This window comes from Charadrius vociferus, unplaced genomic scaffold (genome assembly GCF_000708025.1).
Source record: "Charadrius vociferus isolate BGI_N301 unplaced genomic scaffold, ASM70802v2 scaffold1705, whole genome shotgun sequence".
NCBI lineage: Eukaryota > Metazoa > Chordata > Aves > Charadriiformes > Charadriidae > Charadrius > Charadrius vociferus.
In genome coordinates, this window is record NW_009648564.1 from 21234 (window position 1) to 22096 (window position 863).

An 863-nucleotide genomic window follows, 5' to 3' on the forward strand; every position below is an offset into this window, starting at 1 on the left:
TGAAAGCCGGGGTTGGAACCGGAGCATCCCAGTCGGAAGCAAGGAGCCAACCTGCGGGCAGCAAACCCGAGGTGGGGACCAGTGCCAGCTGGGTCTGCCCCGGACCACGCACCCACCCTGGCACATCTCTCCTCTCCCCGCAGGAGGACGAGCCCCAAGGAGGGACACAGACCTCAGCCGGCAGCGATGCTGCGCGTTGCCCGTCGAGCGAAGCGCCAGCAAACTTCCCGGCGTACAGCAGCGTGTCCAAGGGGACCCCGGGAGCCAGGCAGCCGACCGCGGCGCGGAAAGGCTCCTCCAGGGAGGTAAAGCTGCAGCGTGGCCGAAGCTCTCTCGAGGGATGCAACTGGGATGGGGACACAACCGGGACGGGGGACGCAGCCCCAGGCACCGTGGATCCACGCTGGACCTGCTTCCAGCCCTCACCTCCATCCTGCCCCATCTCCTCCCCAGGCTCCCGACATCCCCCCGCCGCTCCCAGCCAAGTCCAGCTCCTCAGCTGCAGCTCAGGGGCCGCACAGCCCCGCTGGCGGTGCAGCAGCTCCCGAAGGTCTCTACGCTCCGGTGCACAAAGAAACTCTCCCCGCGCCGCCCGACGTCAAGTCCCACCAGCTCATGTGCTTCCACACCTACGCCGAGCCCCACGAGGGCATCGCCCCCAGTTCCTCCACCTACTGCGAGCTGGAAGAGCCCATCCCCTTCTACGCCATGGGACGGGGCTCCAGCCCCGGCGCCAACCCCGAAGAGAATATCTACTCCGAGGTGGCGTTGGCCCGGAAGGATTTGCCCGCTCCGCTCCCCAGGGGGACGCAAGGCGCCTTCTCCACTCTGCCCCTCAAATCCCGCGCTCACCGCCGGCTCTT

At 67.9% G+C, this 863-nt stretch overlaps 1 protein-coding gene across 1 annotated transcript in view; it reads left to right on the forward strand.

The window, feature by feature from the left end:
- The window catches only part of LOC104287474 (SH2 domain-containing protein 2A-like), a 2438-nt gene that overhangs the window by 1127 nt on the left and 448 nt on the right, over positions 1-863 (forward strand). Inside the window, exons 5-6 of the mRNA XM_009886182.1 lie at positions 144-305; positions 454-762. Of these exons, the coding sequence (XP_009884484.1) occupies positions 144-305; positions 454-762 (471 nt within the window). The remainder of the gene's footprint in view (positions 1-143; positions 306-453; positions 763-863) is intronic.